Here is a 19,639-nt window from a genome sequence, read left to right as displayed (position 1 = left end):
TGTGCTTACCGTCTCAACAACGGATGAATCATATTTGCACGTGTGCAAATATTCAATTTTCCTATTCATTGTCTTTATGGCCTCAATGTTCTCCTCCCTCTGTTTGCGAATGAGCTTAAACTGCTCTCTTACTCCGTCTAGCTTCTCCTCTCTGCACAAAAACACACAAGACAAAAAGATGGTCAAACACTGTTACTGTCTTCAGTTCCCAGACTTCCCACAGATTGAGAGTGTGTAGAAATCAAACACATGGTTGTGCACAAGAAACATACATCATTTTCGGCTCGTATCGGCCATCTACTTTTTCAAAGCCTCCCAAGCAGTCCTTGTAAAATTTAAGCAGACTTTCATCTATCATGAAAGGGTCTTTCTCCTCTTCTTCCTCTTCTTCATCACTGAAACAGTAACAGAGATGATTCATGTTATCAGAAGCAGTATCTTCACTGTGCATATGCAACACCATACATTAGGGGTGTAACGATACATCGTATATCGAGATATATATATCGTGATATAAAAATGTGACTATATGTATTGTTGATGTAAACGATATGATTTGCGTTATTGAGTTGTTTTATCCAAGGCTCAGCTTACTGTGTTTATAGGGTATCATTTACCCAAAAATGTAAATTCTGTCATCATCTACTCATCCTCATGTTGTTTCAAACCTGTAAGATTTTCAAGATATTTTTCAAGAAACCAGAGAAAGATTTCTGTCCCTCCATTTAAAGTCCATTCCTCTCAAACTTAAAAGGCATCATCAAAATAATCAAAGTCTTCTGAAGAGACTCTATTGCTTTTCTTTGATGAACAGATTTACTGTAGTAAACACGGACGTTTATTGCTTGCATGATGTGCTAAAACAACACGAGAGTGAGAAGATGTAGAACATTTACAGTTTGAGAATAGTCATTTAGACACGCTTTCTTGTGATCAGAACTATGACTGGTTTATTCTTATGTTTAGTGCACTAACAGCAGGAGTGCGCGTAGATGAACATTTCAGTGACATTGAAAACAAAGTATAGTAATGCAATGGGGGAATATTTGTCCTGATAATAATATAATATCAAATACTATTATTTAAATAATAATAATTCAGTCTGCAAGCAGCGATGAAAGGGCCCTCGCACATGCACCGCCACCCGGTGGCCACAGTGAATAGTGGGCGACATGCATTTAAGCGGGTAAATATAGGATAAATATGGCAAACTCACTTCAATGTGCCACCAGAAGGTGGAGCTATGACTATAACTGAATATTGGCATGTAGATCCTGTCTTCAGGCCAGTACTATTATCAAACATGTGAAGTTTGGGGCAGTTCGGACATTGTATGCCTGAGTTACAGCAACTTCCTGTTTCGTGGCGTAAATCGCATACATTAGCACGTAGCCATTAATGTGTTTCTAGCATGTTTGGGAATTGACGGCATATTTTAATGTGTTTCTGGGAGGGAATTACAGTATACAACATGACATTTCTTGTTGCCAGCAGGCGGCGCTATGACTAACTAATATTGGCATGTAGATGTCTTCAGGCCAGGACTCTTATCAAACATGTGAAGTTTGGGGCAGATCAGTGCTTAAAATATGGTGATAAATATCGCATCAGGAGTTTAGTATCAGGATTTGTATCGAATCATGACACGAGTGCATCGTTACACCGTTATACATATGCAAAGACAGAAGAACATCCATAGTACTGTCATGCCCAATGTGCACAATTGTGCTGACCTTTCACTTTTTCGACAATGAAAAAAATCGATCTTCTGGAGGTCTGATGTCTTCTGCAGCTCGTCCTCGAGGAGAAAGTAGTCCCGAATCTGGACGGAGAATTACAAAAAAGCAGTTGTGAAAAAAACGTGTTGCATTTTATCACGCATTGCTCTGCTGACTTTAGGACTTTACTGAACCTTATTTCCATTTTAAAAATCATATCAACAACAAATACATATTCTTTCAAGATTTCCAGAATTATTTGAGCATTATTCACCACTTCCAGCTGTTTAATGGGGTCCTTTATATCTGCATGCCTCCTCTCCATGACGAGGGCAAAAACGTTTTTGACCCAGTTCGCAAGCTCGGCATATGAGATGGAACTTATAACAATCTCCTTCTCCTGTAGAACACATGAAGAGTCAGTGATCTTAAGAGACAGAACTGCAGAGAACACATCAGTGTGTCTTTCTGTCTTTGTAAATGTATGTGTGTATTTACCAATTTTCTCATCTCTAATTTTAATGGCTTTTTCTCCGCCTCCTGTTCATAAATTTCAGGACGTCTGTGATACACTTCCGCAAATTTAAAAACAAATTCGTCACACATTTTTTGCACGTGCTCCCTCTCCTGTTTATAACTCTGAGAAAAGAAAAGAGAGAAAGGTTAGAAGAGTACACATGCTGCACACAAATGAAAAACCTAATGCACACAATTTACAAGCAGTAGATATTTCATATGTGACCTTGGAGGCTGGAGCTTGTTGGGGAAAAAATTTAATCACAGAAGATTTAATCTTCCAGACCTGTTTTCTCTATTGTGTTTTAAATGAGTCAGATCAAAGAGGCCTCACCTGTGGAAGCCATACATTGTCCCTTTTATCTTTTATTGCTCTTGGAATCTGAGTTCCTGGCTAACATGCTTTGTTAGATGAAGATGAAGGACCATTGTGTTTCTTGCTTTTAATTCAAATGAGATCCAAGACAGGAGGGGGACCATTTGTGTATTGTCTCACCTCTTGCTCAAGGCGAAACCTTCAGTGGGTTTCGCCAGATGTATGGAAAATTACTGAGGGGGTTGTTGAGGGTATAAAAGTTTGTGCTTTCTTTTGTTTTAGCAGTTCACACTCAAGGTAGCCTCGAGCGGCTGCGTTTGACCGTGGCTCTTCCTTGCAAGGAAAATAAATCTTTATAAAGACAATTGGATCTTGGTTTGTCTCTTATTAGTGATGTCGACGAATTAATTTTTGCCATTACAGTTGGTGTCAGAAGTTTGGGATTCCTTGGATGTGCCTTCTGGACCCCGAGAGCAGACAGTGACCCGATCATCCTGGACTTAGAGTCACAGCCTTACCCCGAAGAATTGAGGGAGAAGGGCTGACTGCTCTGGGGGTGTCCGGAGGGTCCAGACACTGGAATCAGAGAAAAAGAATCCGATGGCAACGGGGCGCTTCTGGTAAGAGACAAACTCTTGAAAAAAAATTCAGGGGGAATTTTTATTTTATTTTTTAGAATTTGGTTAAATTGAAAATTGAATTGATAGGGATAAACCATAGGGGGAGTCTGACTCTGTGACGAATGCAACGTGGTTGATATGTTTATGGGATAGAAACTGAAATCACGTGGGCGAATTGGAGGACTGAGTTGTGTGCGGTCCGGGGACTGAGTTGTGTGCGGTCCGGGGACTGAGTTGTGTGCGGTCCGGGGACTGAGTTGTGTGCAGTCCCGAAAAGGGCACTATTGCGAGTGTCCGCCCGGCTGATCTTGGGTGAAGAGATCAGATCTGTACGGAGACGTCCAACAGATTAATAGCGCGCGCGCGAAAAAGCCACAGAATCAGACTGCCAATATGGGGAAATCCAAAAGAAAGCTAGCTGAATATGAGACACCGGTATTTTATCAAATGAGAAAATTATATGGCCAGAAATGCATGCAACGTATACGAAGTTCATTAAATGTCATGATTTGAGTGTCACCGCTGAGTGACCGGACTGGGACTGTGAAAGAGTCAGTTGAAGGAAAAGGATAAATCGATGGGCTGTTGTGAGAACGCGTGTGAGAACTGTGAGCAGACACCGAAATGCTGGGTGTGAGAGGCATTGACTGTGGAGAAATGAAACGGAGAAATTAAAATGCCACAGCTGTTTAAAGATCGCTGGTGAGTATGAACTTTGACAAAATTTTAGCTAACAATTTGAGTGATATGATCAGTAATTTGATTAGTCGGTATAAAGATTGTAAGATGAACAAGAGCAAATGCTGTAAGCAGCTCCGCTCTGAAACCCTGACTTCAAAGAAATTTGCTGGACTGATGAAGATAATGGGCAGAAATGTTTTTATTGTAATTGGAAGTTAACTAGCTACAAACAAAGAGAGAACAAGAGAATTCAAATTTGTAGATGTTTGTGCGTATTCATTAATTTATAAAATGGGGGAGGTGCCATACCCGAAGGGAGATATACAATTTGAGTAACTAAAAATAATGTTGGTAAAAAAGCAGATAAACTTTGATAAAGCACCATAAATTGCAAGCCATTGTCTGTTTTATTGGACCTCGAGAGAGCTCTGTTCTCAGACAGACTGCCACTTTTGGAGCACACAGGTTGCTGAACGTTGCTCCATAAGCTAAAGATGAGAGTGTTTTAATTGTGGTCAGCTGGGCCATTGATTTTGCACATAACTGTGTCTGAACACCCATAAGGTGTAAAAAGTGTGGCAAATCAGGCCACCAGACTAAATTCTGTAAATGAAATCAGTAAAAAAAAAAAAAAAAAAAAAAAAAAAAAAAAAAGAATAAAACAGAGATTTACACTAAGAAAATGAGAAAATAATAAGCTTGATAAATTCTTTAGTGATTATTTTTGAAGGAAGGATTTGAGATAATTTTAATATGAGGTTAAAATTAAAGTTAAAGATGATAAAACATGTTGTAAAAGATATATATAAAATATATAAATCCTGATTAACCGAGTTAAATGAAAAAGATATAATAAATATGTTCTTGCTCTTCTCACCTTTGCAAAACTCTGATAATGATGATTTGACTGAATATTGGGTTGTTGAAATAACTATAGGTGTTAAAATGTTGAAAACCCTAGAAATTGATGTTTTGGTTTCAAAAGATAAGATTGTGCTGATCTGAAATAAACCATTTGTAATCTCAATCCGGCCACCACGTGGCCTAATTTGAGTAACAGAGACTCAATCTGAGTGGAAATTAAAGTTTCTGAATTAATTTTGGGGGCAAGAGACAAATATAAAGTTATGATCATTTGAAAATGTGATTTCTGTCTAAGGATAGAGTTAAAAGGAAAATGTCTCATTTATTTGAAAACAAAGCCAGATCTTACGCTGAGCTAGTGTGAAGAGTGAGAAGTTTATGAAAATGCAGTGTACCAGCCCTGAAGGCCTCAAAGTCTCTCTCTGATCCCAGACCAGCTCAAAGCTGATATATGAGCCTGTGCCACAGATGATAGAAGATATTGATGAGTAAAGGCACAGGGCATTATGTGAACATAATAGACAGTTATTTGTTAAGATAGAAAAAGGTGCCATCAAGAGGGCAATAAGACATGTTTTAAAAATACAGACTTTTAATGAACTGAAATGTTTGACTAATGTATGATATGACCAGTAACTTCTGTCTGCTTTTAGCCTTCACCATGTACAGAACTGATGGCCTTGGTCACAGATGTAGCAGAACATTAAAATGAATGGACAGGTGTTTTGGCTAAATTCACTGAAAATAATCTAAGCACTGCTATGGGGCAGCTTTGAAGAAGTATGCTGGATTTTAGTGATTAAGTTGTGTTATAATTAACCTGTCTCCATGTTTTTGCTAATTTGAAAGCAGACCAGATGGCTCTGATGACTCTTGAATGCACTTTCCGAAAGGCTCTAGAAAATATCGGATCCTGTTTAGGGTCAAAGATCTCAAAGCGATGACGAGGTTGAGCACGATGTGGTTGTTCCCGATGACGGGTAAGACTTCCTACGGCCTGACGGGGGGCAACCCAAGCCAGGGGAATCACGATAAGTCGCCTTGGACCCCCTACCAAAAAAAAAAAAAAAAAAAAAAAAAAAAAAAAGGAGGAGGGGGTTTTATGTGAGGTGTGTATGAGAGGTGAGGCAGATGTCTGTGAGGCCAGCAGCATCTCTGTTGGGGGGGGAGCTGTGTTTCGTAAGGGCCGAGGTCAAGACTGGACACAGCAGCCCCTGCCCTAATATTGGCCCCTCTATACCGCTCACCAAATACCGCATAAATTGAGAGCCAGGAAACACCCTGAAGGAAAAGAGCTATGAATGAGATCGGCATTCAAGAGCCAGCTGAGACCATGCTGTGATTGTGATTGATAACTTTGTGGAGCAGAACAAAATTTATTTGGATTAGTAAAACTGTATGATATTGAACTAATATGTCTCTATCATAGTCTTAATCCTGCAGGTCATTAGGATGGCAGAGGATAATTTGGAGACATGGTGATGGCTTTAAGATGAGGACGGCTTTTGAAGTTTAAAGAGAAGGTCTGAATAACAAAGAAATCTAAACTAAAGATAACTTGAAACAATAAGTTACACTATGAAATTTCTAAAACTTTGTGAAGGATTAATGATTTAAGGGTTAATGAATTTAACATTATAGTTAAAGTCTTAGAAGACTGTTGAAAAGATTATCTGGGTGAGAGAGAGAGAGAGAGAGAGGCTGGAAACAGGGATTGTACTATATCTGTTATTGCTCAGTTAAAGCTGAGACTACACAAAAACAATGATATCAGAACAAAACAACCCAGCTGACTTTTCTAAAAATAAACAACTAATGAACGAACATATTTGAAACTGGTTAAGAGACCATGTAAAAGCACATCTTGAGAATGAGCAGTTCATATTTATGTGTCATGATTGAGTGTAGTGTGTCAGTAACCTCTGGAATTAGTGTCTTTATCATTACAGATGAGTTAAGTTAAACAAAACAAAAAAACTTTAGAGGAAGTTGATTATTCTGAGTGAATCTGATGAAAAGATGATCAGAACATGGGACGAGCTTTAAGTGGATTGGACATCCAGCTCTGTCTGTCACTAGTAATTATGACCAAATTTGTCATGGATGAAGACTATTTTAATTTATCTTTGGATTAATTAAGAGACAAAGTGACAATTTAACCGAAGTCACTATCCAAATGATCTAGAGACTCCCTCATATTTATGAAAGGCCGGAGGGCGAACCAAAAAGATAACTTCTAAAAGAATATCTAGATAACTTCTAGACATATTTTGATTCATACAGGAAACAAAAAAATAAATAGAAAATAAAAATAAAAATTAGGATTTCTGACAGGGATTGTGAACAATCAAAGTCAAATTAGGCTAAAATGGATATTGAAATATGAATGCTTTTTAAAATACAGATTGGTTTTAACCAGCGTTAAAGAAATTGATGTGGCAAGTTTGATGATAAGAATCACTGCCAAATGACATGATGTAAGAGGAGTTTTAATGGACAGGGCATGGAGAAAATGGTACTTTAAAAGAAATCCTAATTGATTAATTAATTAATTTTGTTTATTGATAACAGGAGCTGAAAAGATTTTGATAAAGAATTGGGTATTGAGTATGATTAAGTATGATGTCACGAGATAAAGATGAGTGAACGAGCTGATTGAACGTAATACAAATTGATAATTTTGTCATTTTGATGAAGTATATTTAACATTAACAAATTTAGATTTATATTTGTTAATGGTTAAATATGAGGTGGGCTATGATGAGTGAAAATGGTTCTGTTGGAAATAGTAAGTAGGGAAGTTTGTGAAGAATTGTGTTGAAATGACTGACTGAAGGAAGGTTGATAAGAATGTGATGCACAGTGAGAAACTGTGGGCAAAGCACAAAATGTAAACTGAAGGATGTTTTATGTAGAGATTTAAGGCGCTAAGATGGATTATTATCTATCTTACTTATTTGTATTGTTTAGTTTGAGTTTGAGTGAATGCCAAAAAGGTCTGTTATGATTTTGATTAATCAAAAGAACCACTGATTGTTTGTTTTCATATATGTTTTCTAAAGTGTTTAGTCTCTGAGGAGTGACTGTGGGTCTGGCCTAGGGATGTGTGTGTCGTCAAACGGTTGATAGCAGAAAGTTGGCATGTTTGAATTTTGTAGGTATCACACACCCCTAACATGATGGGAGAGCAGTGACAGTGATTACTGACTTAGCCCGGCTTACAGAGATGAAATACGGATTTGTCTTTCATTTTATTGGATATTTTCAGTATGTTTATGGGAAACTTTCAAGTTAAGACTTAAATGCGCAGCGTAACTAACAACAAAGAGTTTATTTCAACAGGAAACCGTGAGAGCAGATGCGGCTGCGAAGGCCGCGGCAGCACAGCAGTCAAAGGAACCAGAATGCATTTTATTATCTGAAACTAACACAAATGCTTTGATTTCCTTACAGAGTATGCAGGCATTTGCCACAGCAGCGGAGAAGCACCTGTGGAGACGTGGCTGGAAACTTATGAATGATGTGTGAATGTGCAAAATGGCGTCTAGACAAGAAGTGATGGCAAGCCTTGTTTACCTCAACAATATTTTCAATGATTATGATAAATGGCTGCATGGGCGAGCCTGCAGCCAAAGGGGGAATGGTAATGGTAATGGTACTCAAATGAATGAAGTTTATAAGGGGGTTACAATATTTGCTGAAAATTTCGCATTTTGATGCATATTGAAATACATGAAAACGAGAAAAGGCCTTTAGTAAATCTGAGCCCGTTTGAGACATTTTTTGGAAGACCACCATTCATGGGAATGGAAGGGGGTAAACAATAGCTTGCATCAATAGAATTGTGAATTATTGCAAAGAAATGTCTTCTCTGTTGTCTGGTGTATGTGTGCAGGCGAAAACTGCTAAGGGGAAACCGGCTGAGACTCCCTTGCACAACATCAAGCCAGGAGATCACGTGGTAAAACAGGACCTGAGTACGAAAAGCTGGAAGGCGGAAAGGCGGCTAGGGCCTTTTGTCAGGCTTCTGACGACACTGCCGTCAAAGTAGCGGAGAGAGCGACGTGGGTGCATGCGAGCCATTGCAGAAAGGTCCCAACAGTGATCGGGGAGGAGGAGCCAAGAGGAGAGAGAAGCAGGAGGAAAACGTCTGTGCGGGCAGATATATAAACATCATTTGCCGTTATCATCTCAGGAGCAGAGACACTGGCACAACGTGGTGCTGAGCCAACCAGTTTTCAAGTTAAACCCTATTTCAAGCCTACAGAATCCAGTAGGTGGTGCTTAGAGCTGCAGCGGACATCGAGCAAGGGAAGATTCCAACAAAACATCCAACGTCTGCTCGAAAGAGAACGCAGCGGTACAACCACACAGACATGTTGATTACAAAATTGAGAGTGATGCATGTTCAAGGAGATGTGTTCGTGTGCTCACGAGACTGAAGCTGAACGTGAAAGCAGGGTGTTCTGACTGCAGAGTCAGAATTGACATCAAGAATTCGACCACAGGGAACTGCACAGCGGTGATAGGCAGTATCACAACAGGTTTTACCTGTACGTTTAGCAAACCAAGTGACACTTCGCATGCTGTAATTTGGGTTTGTGGTGACAGAAACCATTTCATGCCACAGAAAGACTCGACAGGTTGCTGTTACCCAGCTTTAATGAATGTGATGAGTGACTATTATTACTACTTCTATTTTTATTATATACACATTTAAAATTTTTCTTTTTTGAAAGTTATCAAAGAATGATAAAAGGGGGAAATTGTTGGGGAAAAAATTTAATCACAGAAGATTTAATCTTCCAGACCTGTTTTCTCTATTGTGTTTTAAATGAGTCAGATCAAAGAGGCCTCACCTGTGGAAGCCATACATTGTCCCTTTTATCTTTTATTGCTCTTGGAATCTGAGTTCCTGGCTAACATGCTTTGTTAGATGAAGATGAAGGACCATTGTGTTTCTTGCTTTTAATTCAAATGAGATCCAAGACAGGAGGGGGACCATTTGTGTATTGTCTCACCTCTTGCTCAAGGCGAAACCTTCAGTGGGTTTCGCCAGATGTATGGAAAATTACTGAGGGGGTTGTTGAGGGTATAAAAGTTTGTGCTTTCTTTTGTTTTAGCAGTTCACACTCAAGGTAGCCTCGAGCGGCTGCGTTTGACCGTGGCTCTTCCTTGCAAGGAAAATAAATCTTTATAAAGACAATTGGATCTTGGTTTGTCTCTTATTAGTGATGTCGACGAATTAATTTTTGCCATTACAAGCTCAACACCAGTCCTGCTGTTATTACCTATTTGCTTGCATTCATTAATATTCACTTGTGTGTGTGCTTATATTAATATCATTAAAAATATTAGGATGCAAGTTATTTACATTTTTCAATTTCACTTTTAAGGAAATCTAGTGTTTGATCATGTCTAAATAAGTAATAGGTAAGCAGTTATGACTTGCAATACTTTTGAGCAACTAGAGTCTAGACTATATAGGCCATGAATATTTATTAAAGAGCCAAAATTATTCATTTTCCAGCCACAAAATGACTCTAATTTGCCTCTTTGCATTGGAATGATCTATTTTAACCTTAATTATTACACTAATTGTAATATACATAATAAATACTTTAAGTGGATATTTTGTGCATAATTACTGCACAAATAGTCTTTAGTACCAAAAGATCTCCTCAAAATATTCAATAAATATTATTGAACTAAAATATAAAACATTTATTTATTTGAAAAATAGTTAAGGTGTATGGTCACATTTGACCACCAATGAGTAACTTATGAGTGTGACCAATGAGTAAGTAATAACTGAGGGCTAAATGCAAGAAGAATATTAACATTAATGTTCACAACGTTGCATCTCAATCACTCTCCATAATAAAATGATCCTGTAAATATAAAAGTGACTATGTTTGACGCCGGGAGGTGAGAGCATGTCGCAACGGCTCTGGCTTTAACGGTTATGCCACATCAACTGTGCCAAAACGCTATTTATTGTTTGAATTTCGTATCAAAACTTAAAATCTTAGACTTTGTTTCATATCAAAAGCAGGTTTGGCGTGAGATTTACTGGGGCAGAGTGAGAGCGTGAGAGCCTGAAAGCGTGTGTGTCACGCCAAATGTGTGAGAGTTGGCAACCGTGACTTACGGTCGAATGGAACGCACCTTGTGTGTGTGTGTGTGTGTCTGTGTGTGTGTGTGTGTGTGTGTGTGTGTATGTATGTGTGTGTGTGTGGTGGTTGGCAAAATGGGGACAAAATGTACCCACAAAGATGGCAATATCCGAAATCCTTGTCCCCACATTTTTTGGTCCCCGTGATGAAAACATCTTATAAATCAGACTAAGTGATGTTTTTTGAAAATGTAAAAATGCAGAATGTTTCCTGTGATGGGTAGGGTTAGTGTAGGGGATAAAATATACAGTTTATACAGTATTAAAAAAAAATGTTATGTCTATGGAAAGTCCCCATAAAACGTGTGTGTGCGCGTGAGAGATGGAGGGAGAGCAGGGAAAGGAAATGCAATCAATCTCACTCTATTTTTCCCTCTTTTTGAAAGTTGTGAAATCACTATTGTGCCGTTTTCCTTTTGCTGTTTGAGCAAATGGGCACACAAAAATATGTAATGTATTCTCTCATTCATAGCTTTAAAGGGGGGGTGAAACACTCATTTTCAGTCAATCTCATGTCAATCTTGTGTACCTATAGAGTAGTATTGCATCTTTCATATCTCTGAAAAGTCTTTAGTTTTATTATATTTATAAAAGAAAGATACGCTGTACCGAGTCTTTCCGAAAAAAGCCGAGCGGCTGGGGGCCGAAACTTATGAGAAACCGGAAGGACTATTTTTGGCACAGAAATACTCCATCAAACATTTTTTTTTTAAACTTTGTTCATGTTTAGGATGGGAATCCAAGTCTTTAACAGTGTAAAAATCTCAGTATGCATGAAACAGCATTTCTCCCCCCCTTTAATAGTTAACCCAACGATGATGACTTCCTCTCTGAGAAACCCAGAAATGTGAAAAGGGTCTATAGTATGAAAGCCTTCTTACCTTCACCAAAGCGCGTTCTGGTTTCGGGGTTGTTGGTGGATGTGGTTGGTATATCGAACCCATGCCCGAACGAAAAGCATGCACCCTGTGGGCCCTGATGAAGCATTGTCTTCTATATACTCCATTCTTCCAATACTTGAAAAAAAAAAACAACGGCTTCAGAAAGAGCAAACTGAGCTGGAGCTGCCTCAGCAACCCTTAGTACTGGTAAGTTTAAACTCTCTTCCAACTCTGTTTGGGAAAGATTGACTACAAATAAGCTGGGCCTGCGAAATTTCATTCAATATAATCAATAAATAATCTATTGTAGGCCATTAAATATAAGTAGGTATGTGATTCTGAAATTCCAATTTCATTAAAAGGCAATCGAAAAAGATATCCGTCTGGCAGGCTTACAATCACAGTAGTGTGCGACACTTTGTTAAATTAAATAGCCTTCGTTAAATATTTGAACCACTGACACAAAAGCGCACACGAGATATATAAATTAATATAAATATGTAAAAATATGTAATAGAAATAATAAGTAATATATAAAATTTATATATAGATATATAAATTTGTAAAATGTAAAATAAACATGTTCCTTATTATGTTCAATTGCCAGCGCTGGTGTGTGTGTGAGCGGCTGTGTGCTAAAGTCGAGCGGGAGCCGTTTAAAGCGGTTTACCGTTGAACCGCAGGAATTTCTTGCTTTTCAACCGCAGTAAGAAAAAATCCATACCGTCCCAGCCCTACCTGGAGCTCAACACCAGTCCTGCTGTTATTACCTATAGGCTTGTATTCATTAATATTCACTTGTGTGTGTGCTTATATAAATATCATTAAAAATATTAGGATGCAAGTTATTTACATTTTACAATTTCACTTTTGAGGAAATCTAGTGTTTGATCATGTTTAACCCAACTATGATGACTTCCTCTCTGAGAAACCCAGAAATGTGAAAAGGGTCTATAGTATGAAAGCCTTCTTACCATCATTTTGTCTCCTTTGTCCATTTTGGAAACTGAGATGAACAATTAATTGCAAACTGATCGAGAGCTGTAGGTAAAAGATGCGTGAAGTCGTGCAGGCGCTGATAAATGAACAGTCCAGAATGATCAGAATGAACAGCCTTAAGCCTCCTCCACTGTGACGTCACGGATGGAACGCATTCCAATGTTTGTTTGGATTTGAACCATAAAGATATACACGCGCTTATACTACGACCTAAATGTGGCCTATATGTACTCTTTTTGTCAATAAAAAGAACGGCCTTTTAAGTGTGTAGCAGAAGAGCAAGCTTTGGGACATATACTTCCTCTTTAACTCTAGTGCATTACGTGCATCCCTTCACCATTTAACCTGCCCTGTCAATCATCTTGTCACAGTTCAAATCCTCCACATTCAATTTAATTTAATTTCCTACCGTGTCGTTGTTGATCTGCCATTGGTGGTCTTTAATGCTCTAGTGTGCTTACAATTTGAATATTGAATATTTTTCACTCAAACCCCAACCTCTAATGCTGCCTTCACGTGCTATCGGAATTATCGTAAATACGAGTTTCCAAGGTAAAAATTGCACATGAACGCCCTCTGATGTCGTGTTTACCACTGGGAAGTTCGGAAATAATTTTGATACCCCAATTCCCGAGATGAGCGTGTCATAAGCTTTAAACATGGTGGCGGGAGCTGGACTGCTGTGGCAGGTGTGGTTTTATTGTTGTTTTTTTCCAAAACAGCTTGGTCGTCTTGTCTTGACATTAACGTAGTACATATTTACATGTAAGAGTAATCATATGAAGTGTATTGTATGTTTGGTACACAGCGAAAATAGCCTTCATTTGACTGAAATTACAGAATCAGCAGAAAGCGGACTATCTGTAATGTTTATATGGTTGTCGGTGCATGGGAGACTACAAATGATGATGGTTTTAATAAGATTTTCCCAATAAATAGGCAAGAATAACCTGGTGTCCACCATGATTCCTGTTCACTCCGACAACAAAGCACTTGAATGCAACAAGCTCGTAATCACGACTTCTATAGTGGGAATTAGGAAATTTCCGATAGCACGTGAAGGCAGCATTAACCGTCGCATCCGCACATCTTTGCCATGTTTGTAGTGTTTTAACACTTTTTATCTGCGTTTGTAGTTCTAATCGAATCGTTCAACATTAGCCGTTAGAGTTTGCACGGATCTGCACTTCGAAATCTACCCAGAAACAGTGGACAATCCGGGTATCTTTGGAATACTCGTTTCAACAACGGTTTGGGACGTAAGTTACTCATTTTATGTTCGTATATTATTTAGGACGGAGAGCGAATTGGGACGCACCGATAAATATTTCTCAATATTAAAGAATTAGCAGTGCTCACACACACAGAGACAGATAGCAAGAACAACAACAAAAAAGATAGCAAGAACAGTTGGGCCGATTCCGGTTAGTAGTGGGAAGTTCGGATCGTTTTACTGACTCGGATCTTTGAATCTCGTTCAGCAAAATTAACGAATCTTTTTTCAAGTCGTTTCGTTAATTTCAGCAGAATATAATTAAAATGTTGCATGTTAAACATGAGTACCTTTGGAATAAACAATAAGCTAATGCAGCAATGGTCAAACTCTGAGAAGGAAATGATTGAGCTGGATCTTCAGGCTATGTATGGAGTCTGTTAGTTCACCTCTCGATCCAAATCGCTCTTTCTTTTGTCACCTCACATTTAATCAAGTCGGATCCCTGGAAAGTTTAGTTCAGCTCTCGTGTCTTCGCGGTTCGGGCCGTTAGTTCATCTCGTCTCGGTCTTTTGTCACGTGACCGTTTCCCGGTTCAGTGTCTCGCATTTTTACGGTTTCGATGCTCGCAATATATAATACATCATCGCATTCATATTATTGCCTGCTTGTAATATTTATTATTATAAATGTATCAGAAGATATGTGCAATAAACTTTTATGTTATGCCTGTCCATTAATCTGACCAATGTGTCCAGTCTTCATAGGAAAATCTTATTATACCAGCTAAAAAACGGAACTAAAAAACTTGTTTGTGAGGAAGACAAAGCTGGGGAACAGTAGTCCAAAAAAAGCGGGAAGAAAATGAGAAGGGGAAGAAGAAAAGAAAGGGTGAAATGTGACGTTGAGAGATATTCCTTCCTATATGTCTTGTCGTGATACCTTTTCCAGTTTCTTCGTGTGGGAAAATCACGCATTTACATTAGACACTGTTTTCTATTGCAGGTGCTCAAGACCGGGGTTCGAATCCAGCTAAAGACAACTTTTTGTACTATTTATAATTGTATTAAATAAAAACATTTTTGAATGCATACTGTTCCAGTGTTGATAAAATATACATATGTAATTCGTTTGTTGTGTTTTTTGATATTCTTTCAAGAAAAAAGAAATGACCAATGGAACAGTGATATTACTATTATTTAGATGTGTTGTGACATTTTTTGATCTGATTAAGCATTTTTTTAGGTTACATCCAAACAAGACACTTGCAAATCTGTTATTTGTAATGAACAAAGATGCAACCCATTAAATAGTAACCAATTTGCTGAAAAATGTCTGTTACAATAATAAGAAAATGTACAAACTATCGTTTAATATACATGTTTTATTGTTGCAGTGTTATATGAAAGTAAAAATGCAATCACTTGCCAAATTTTTATTTTGCAATTATGCCAATGGAACGGTAATGAATGTTAAATAACAATTTAAAAATGTTACATTTTAAAAATCAATAAATAGGTTTTCAAAAACAAGAAATAGAAAGTTAAAATGTTAAATATTATTGAACACAAGTATTACCAATGGTGAACTCTTTTGAAACAACTGTTCACACTATATACAATGCTATATACAAAAAAAGGTATACATTTGGAAATGGTTAACCTCCACCAGTTGCATTGACGTTCCTCCCATCACCGAGCCGTTGGCCAGTACAAGCTGCCTTATCCTGCGATAGTCTTGCAGGATCAGAGACCATCTCGACAGGGCTCCCTTGCCTTTTTGGGTGAGCAGTGCAAAGTCTGATGAAGACGGTCTCCACCAGACGGCAACAGTTAGGCCACATCTGGTGGTGCTCTCTACTCCAGGGGTTTGAGTGAGCCTCTTTGGTACTCTGAAGCGTCCAATCAGCATCTCTTTTGGTGTCGAGCTGCTTTCACCACCCCTTTCTTGTCCCGGTCATCCAGGTTCTGCCAAAGAGCTATTATGGTGTTGGGGCGGCTGTGTGACCCCGGAGCGCCAGCAGATTTTCTGCCAGCCTGTCCACATGTGGATAACCCGGGACATTTTGGTAGTCAATAGCCTATTAAAAAACACAAACAATCAATGAAATTACTACATCACAACTGTTTGATGCATAATGCTGTTATTTTCCTTTTGACACGATCTGTATAGTACAAAGCACTAGAGAAATAAAGCTGACTTGATGCATATCTGCTGCTTACTGATGACTTTAGGCTGTACTTTTAAATGTAGAATATGTGGAAAGTCTGGATTTAAAGCACTGGATGTTAATTCATCACTGTTTTAATTATTTTACTTGATTCGAAAGAAACACAAAGGAGTGGTATTTACCATCTCTCCATCATCATCATCATCATCATCATCATCATCCTCTGGCTCTGAGGAGAGAGGAGAGAGACAGCAGTCCCTGAGGAGACTGAGTGAGGCCATGTGTGGGGTCAGGGGTCAGGGGTCAGTGAAGGGGATGTGGAGCCCAGACGTGGCACTGCTGGTGACCAGCAGAGGTGGACAAAGTACACAACTCCATTACTTGAGTGAAAGTAAAAGTACTACTAGTCAAATATTACTCCGTTACAAGTCAAAGTTGTTAAAAACTATTTTTACTTAAGTAAAAGTACAGAAGTACTTGCTTTTAAAAGTACTTAAGTATCAAAAGTAAATTTCCTTTTTTATGTCGATGCATTATTTTATTATTGTTGCATTGTTGTATAAATGCACGCTATTCCATGGTGGTTTAAGCCAGTTAGTGATGCTCCATACGACCACCTTGAACTAATTTAAATATTGTTATTTGGTGTACAATCTGCCTAGATCCCACACACCTTCTACCTATTTTTAGTTTACAACCTCAGGCTAGGTAAAGCAGGTCGAATCCTTAACTAGATCATAAATATATATTCATACTCACTTTCTAGAAGAACAGACCCCCTCCGTGTCTGGTTCAGATCAACTCGTTTAGAAAGCAGAGACGTGGCAAACGATTTCTTTTTATAAATCAATTATAAGTAGATTTATTTTTCAAATAACAAAAAGTTTTACATACAATCAAATAAAAGTTTACAAAAAGAAAAAGTCTTAAGTAACAAAAGCGGCAGTTCACAAGTGTCACCAGCAGATGTCAGGCTCGGATCATCAAGCAATGGAGAAGCAGCATAACGCTCACAGCTTCTGGTGTTCATACAGAGATCAATACCTTATATATCATTTCATTATCACACCTCTTCATCACATATTCAATTACATAGGCACAGTTCATCCAATCCTAGATTTTGAACGATTGTCAACTCCCTCAATTCCTTCAACATTTTAGTATATAATGCTCTGTATTCTTTCATTCTTCTTCTTCTGGCTTGGTTCCTTAATCTCCTCCTTAGTCTCGTCTGCAAGACATCATCCTGGGTAAAACCTGTTTCTTCATTCAATACTTGGTTACATTTATAAATGACCTTTATACATATGACTTAGTGTTTTTCTTCATCTTTTTAATAAAGCAGATTGCCTAAAACATATCTCAGCGTGTTCATTTCAATTATTCAATAAAATACTTTTACAAAGTCTTTGTCTCCATGTCTTTACTATAAAACCAAATAAAACATTTTTACAACAGTCTTTGCTTCCGTGTTTTTACTATAAAACTAAATAAAACATTTTCACCAAACCATGTGTCTGTATTCTTGCTATGAACCAAAGTAAAACATTTTTACAATATCATGTTGTCATGTTTTTCCATGCTTACAAAGTCATTCATGAAAGTTGTATAAGAAAAACCTCCTTTAGGCTCCTCGTCCTTATAAACAGCTTATACATAAAAGTTGTAAAATGAAAACTTCTTATAAAAGTTTCTTGGCCATATAAACAACTTCTTTATTTCACTTTGCTGCTTCTGTTCTACATGTGGCTCTTATAAAGTCCAGTATAAAGGTTCTCTATAAAACCTCCACTACATTTTCTATATATTTCCAACATCATAAAACCATGCATAACATATCTGTGTGGTTAACATAGGCCTCTTTACATTTGACATCATCCTTGGTTACACATTGGGAGCAAGACCTCCATACATTACGCCGTCTCCCTGTACATACATTGGGAATAAAAGAATCAATTTCATCATTATTCTAACATGCCCCTCATGCAAATTTTAGTCTTTTATTTCCAAATCAAGATAATTCACATAACACTTCCTTTTCTTATCATACTTGGTTAATTGAGCATAAACCTGTCCAGTTTCAGTATAAACATTTCTTTGAGATATGTTCATGTATCTCGCCACCCAGGGTCTTCTGTTCATTGGTCTGATTAATTCACCACCTATTATTTTTCCGTTAATTCTGGTTGTGGAAGGCCAATTTTTTGTACTTTGCTTAATAATCGTCAGGTATGCTCCAAATCTCCTACGCATCCATTTACCATTAGTTATTTCATGCGGACATGCCCCAATTAACTGCCCATCAGGAGCTTCACAGATAAAGGTGCGGCCCCTCCCATTACTCAGACAAGCTTGACACTGGCTGAATTTCGGGATAAAAGTCTCCGGTATTACTACCTCGCTCTGGGCCGTCGTCACTTTCCTGGGGTTCCAATAGGTCAATTGGGGATTGACATTCGGCCTCTCTCTCAATTGGAAGTCCCGCATCTCTTTTAGCTATAAGATAAAATATCCCATTATGTTTAATCACTTTCAAATCACGGCCCCTTCCTTCTGCATACAATTTATGTACAAATAATTGCTCTTCCTTACTCCACAGTCTATGAGCCAATAGGTCGCTATACACTTCTTTCTCCACTGGGTGGAGCTCCATGAACATATATTTCAGTTTCTCCATCATTTGTACATTAATCACCTCTAACATCTTAAACACATCAACACAGTATTCCATCCCATCTCGTTCATTGTACCATATTACATTATTGGTTTTTGGCAAAGCATTTGTTGCACAGGCTACCCATGCACAGAATAACTTCTGTCTCCGGCCACAATAGTTCATGGCATCTCATGCATTCGTCTTATACTCTGCTCACACTCCTTATAGGTTTGACTATTCCCCGAGGGGAGTCCCGGGGCCCTTGAGCCAAACTGTTTGATCTCGGTCTGTCCTGCTCACAGCACTTAATATATTTGCCCAATCTCCACGCAGCTACCATACATAATCGTAATACCTTTCCTAATCCTGTGCACTCGATTAGAATCAATACAAATACTACTGTCATCATGGTCAATATCAGTTTAAAGTTATTCATTAGCCACTTTATTGATTCATAGGTATTCTCTCCGATTCCGGCCATTTTTAAAAATTTCTATTTCACCTTATCATTTATATTTTGAATTCCCTCTCTCAATGTTGCTCTTCTGGGCTCTATGTCATGTAGTTGTTTGTTGAAGAATAGTTTTTTAGCCAACATAAAATAGAAAGGAAATGGTGGCATACATCTACCATTCTCTTGTGAACTGAAGGTTCCTAGGGTGTCAGCATAAATTGTTTTTTCAGTTGCTACTGGTTCTGAAACCATTCTGCATATTCCTTGATTTATCTCATTTCTCCTCCAATTCCCATCTACATTTTCATTGTTACACGTCCATCCCGTGTACATCCATCGGTAGATACTTGCACTCCACACTACTGTCCAAAATCTT

General features: G+C 38.1%; 2 protein-coding genes across 2 annotated transcripts in view; both read left to right on the top strand.

Moving 5' to 3' along the window:
• LOC307132137 (piwi-like protein 1) overlaps positions 1 to 15,044 on the top strand; it is a gene marked incomplete at its 3' end in the record, with an annotated part of 180,496 nt that extends 165,452 nt beyond the window's left edge. The window contains exon 11 of the mRNA XM_079826302.1: positions 14,989 to 15,044. Coding sequence (XP_079682428.1) covers positions 14,989 to 15,044 — 56 coding nt within the window. The remainder of the gene's footprint in view (positions 1 to 14,988) is intronic.
• Positions 1 to 19,639, top strand: part of mfsd14bb (major facilitator superfamily domain containing 14Bb) — a 669,309-nt gene that overhangs the window by 547,654 nt on the left and 102,016 nt on the right. The gene's annotated exons all lie outside the window — the stretch shown is intronic.

The sequence above is a fragment of the Gobio gobio genome (genome assembly GCF_949357685.1).
Source record: "Gobio gobio genome assembly, chromosome: 10".
Lineage (NCBI taxonomy): Eukaryota > Metazoa > Chordata > Actinopteri > Cypriniformes > Gobionidae > Gobio > Gobio gobio.
The sequence above is the reverse complement of the archived record's forward strand: the minus strand, read 5'-3'. Positions and strand labels throughout refer to the sequence as shown.